The 3700-nt window shown below is 38.4% G+C and overlaps 1 protein-coding gene across 1 annotated transcript; it reads left to right on the top strand.

Annotated features, from left to right (window-relative positions):
* The first annotated feature begins 277 nt into the window (after positions 1-277).
* Positions 278-2345, top strand: LOC140321346 (bleomycin hydrolase-like). The gene is made up of 4 exons (XM_072398140.1): positions 278-491; positions 1120-1229; positions 1343-1484; positions 2217-2345. Exons 1-4 carry the CDS (start codon positions 278-280, stop codon positions 2321-2323), a joined length of 573 nt encoding a protein of 190 aa, XP_072254241.1. The 3' UTR covers positions 2324-2345.
* Positions 2346-3700: the final 1355 nt, after the last annotated feature.

Here is a 3700-nt window from a genome sequence, read left to right as displayed (position 1 = left end):
AAACTGTTACCTACTGCCACCCACTGACATGGAAGAGTATTACATTACTCTGCCAGTCACTACAGCACAGACACTCGACAATGGTAATTGGATAATTTCCCACGGTACACCTAAAGATCCCTCATGGCACACTAGTGTGCCGCGGCAGGGTGGTTGAAAATTACTGCTCTAAACTATCAAACCAGAGACAAATGCAGTTCCAGAACATGCCACTAGGTGTCACAAAGATGTCACCACACAAAAGTATGACATGATAATAACCCAATTATTTATACTTATGTCTTGTCTCCTAGGTTTGAGTTTGGAGAAGACCGCTTCCTTCAGGAAGAAGCTGAAGTCTAATCCACATTTTCTACTGGCTCAGAATGTTGCCTCAAACAGTGATCCACTGGAGGTGTGTCTACAGAGACAGACGGTTCAGGAGAGCACACATGTCTTCCAGCACACCATCCCTGCAGAGGGCAAGCCTGTCACCAACCAGAAGAACTCAGGTAGGCCTCATCGGTTTGTTATAACCACTAAAGTCTTTCATTGAGATTTACAAAATGTGGTAAACCAAATGTTGTCATTCTGGGAACAACAATAAAAACAGCTTTAATTTTGAAGAGTTATTACTACTAAGTTTTTAATGTCCCAGGTGGGGAAGATTTCCCATAATGTCCTGTGCTTCTGAAACCTTTTTTATCTGCTTGTTTGATTTGGAAAACACATTGGAAAAGAAGTTCTAGGCAGTACTCGCTCTATCTCAAAAAAGTCTTCATTTTCAGTAGAGATTGCACTAAGGAATTTCATTTCAGCTTCACACCTCTGCATTGCAGTAATGTGCTTGTATTGAGCTATGTGTATATAACTGCAGCCGTTCCCAACTAGGGTTTTGTGGAACCATATGATTTGTTCATGGGGTTGCTAGGGGTTCCTTGAGCTGGGAGCTTGACGTCTTGTTTGATGGTGCTTGCTTATATTCAGAGTCTACGCTACTTGGCAGAGCCTCCAGCATGGCACCTGATATCTGAGCCAGTGTTTACTTGTGATACAGTTCTAATATTTGAGTAAAAAACATTTTAAGTAAATGAGTTTTGTTTTTTGTTTGTTTTTTTAATAATGTTCTTTGGCTTTCAGGACGGTGTTGGATCTTTTCCTGTCTCAATGTTATGAGATTGCCTTTTATAAAGAAGTTTAACCTTGAAGAGTTTGAGTTCAGTCAGTCCTATCTGTTTTTCTGGGACAAGGTGTGTAACCATGGTTAGAGTATAATAAATAATATAGCAGAATAAATACATATTATTTAGCAGAATTTGTTTCACCTCGCAGTATTTTTACTAGTTTTCTATCTCCTCCACAGGTAGAGCGCTGCAACTATTTTCTAAATGCCTTTGTTGAAACTGCACATCTGAATGAGCCAGTTGATGGAAGACTTATGCAGTTCCTTCTTTCAAACCCCACCAATGATGGGGGACAGTGGGATATGCTGGTAAATCTCATTGGTAAGAGTTATCAATACAGTAGTTGGTCTCCGTGTTCATGATTTAGCACAGTCCTGAACCTGCTTTTAGCTGACATTGCGTTAGAATTCAGCACCAATAGTTTTATTCCTGTACTTTGTCCAGAAACTTCCTGTAATAAAGACCTGTCACTGCTATATACTGTGTGGGGTGATTGGTCTTTTATCTGCCCCCCTTCCCCCTACAGTTTTCTGCAAACTGTAGTGAGAGGATGTGGTCTACTCACAGTTCTTCCATTTGTGCAGTATGTTCTGCCCAGTTTTGATGCCGTTACTTTTTCTTTGAACTTTAACAAAGTATTTCTGAAGGCGTTTAATGCACACCAATGTAAACCCTTTGTGGACATGTATTTCAATGATATTTTCCATGTCTGGATCAGATTACAAATATGCTAGTATCTTCAAGATCATCGTCAGCAAGACTTGAAGAAAATCTGCATCAGTGACACAGAGAGAAAAAAATGTGACATGGGTTCAAGCCTGTACCTACTCAACTAAAGAAAATCCTTTTACATATCTGTCTGTTACGGTTAAACCGTTGTCACTTCCTGTATGGTAAAACTTTGTCAACCTTGGGGAAATTCATCTAGCTGTAAAACCCTGACAAAAGCTCTAACCCTTCCCCACTCCATGTTCATATACTTTTTAAATGTGATCATTCTGTTATTTATTTTAATAATAAATATTCTTCAACATTCCTCCTATTTTTATATAGAAAAATATGGTGTCATCCCAAAAAAATGTTTCCCGGAATCTCACACCTCAGAAGCCACACGAAGGATGAATGACATTCTTAACCACAAGGTGAGACCTTGGTCTTAATGCATCAAGCATGAAATGAAAGGCAATCTACACTTGTATATGCCATAGTGTTTTGTGCCCATAGTAAAGTTACACATATCAGTTCTTCAGAATTCATTTTTCAATGATCTGATTTTGAGGAAGCTAAATTTTGATTTGCCTATATGAATAGTTGCACTTTACATTATCCAATTGTCCTTTGTGCTGTCTTACTGAATAAAACTTTTGTAACTTACAGTAGAAAGGTGACAGCTGGAATCTAATTGGTTGATCAGGGAATATCTTCACTTTCCAGTCTTCCCATTCGTCTCAACATGTTCTGATGTTGTATTGTATTCTGTCCGTTTTAAGTGAGTGAAAACTCCAAATAGAATATAGGAATTTTTAAGATTGAATCCTACCACATTATGCTCAACAAAATATTTGTAATCACAGAACAATGGCCAATGAACAATGAATCATGTACATAGTAGGTATATCAGTTACGTTTGCTTGTTGCCTTGCTCCTATGAGGAATCAATCTGGTGTATGCATGTATGACTGTTTCAGTCAAAATATGTATAACTAGAAGCCCTCAGTGCCTTCACTATTTGCCGATTTCCTTTTCTAATTGATGCCAAACATTTGTGACCCTGGCACAAAAAGCATGTTTTGCTAGTTTAAATGAGTTTTTACAGATGTGGTCCATGTTTGGGTCTTTATCTGCTATTTTTCATTTATTCCATGTCCCACCGTAGTATTCCTCAGACCACAGATTAGGTGTCTGTCTATTTAGTCCAGACAGACCTTGGACACATTTTGTGCATTTCTGTTTACTTATGCATCTCTACATGAACCTTGAGTGGTTGGAAACTCTTCCCATTTGTGGGCAATACCCAACTGTTTGCAGTCATTTTCTGCATGCCTTTTCTCATTGTTCAGGGATCACTGTTCATACAGGCCCTTACCCTGTCAATTACTCCATTTTCACAGTGACTAAAAGTAGTTCTCTCAAAGGGCCTGATTTATTAAAGCCCCCAAAGACTGGAGAGGATCAATGAACCTGGGTGATTCAGCAAACCTAGAATGGATCTGGTCCAGGATTAAAACATTTGCTAATAAATAGCAAATAGCTTGTAAGAGATCCATTCCAGGTTTGCTGGATCACTCAGGTTCAGCAATGGAAGTGTATCTTCTCCAGTCTAGGAGAGCTTTAATAAATCAGACCCATTGTACCTAATTTCTTGTATTCTAACATTTTACATACACATACCGTGTTTCCCCGAAAATAAGACACTGTCTTATATTTTTTTGGGCTTCCAAAAACACACTAGGTCTTATTTTCAGGGTAGGTCTTATATACTTTTTTTAATGAAAAAAAACACTTACCATATTCCCAAATTCCCCTTACAAATTCCC

The sequence above is a fragment of the Pyxicephalus adspersus genome, unplaced genomic scaffold (genome assembly GCF_032062135.1).
Source record: "Pyxicephalus adspersus unplaced genomic scaffold, UCB_Pads_2.0 Sca2689, whole genome shotgun sequence".
Classification (NCBI taxonomy): domain Eukaryota; kingdom Metazoa; phylum Chordata; class Amphibia; order Anura; family Pyxicephalidae; genus Pyxicephalus; species Pyxicephalus adspersus.
This window is presented reverse-complemented; position numbering and strand designations above follow the sequence as displayed.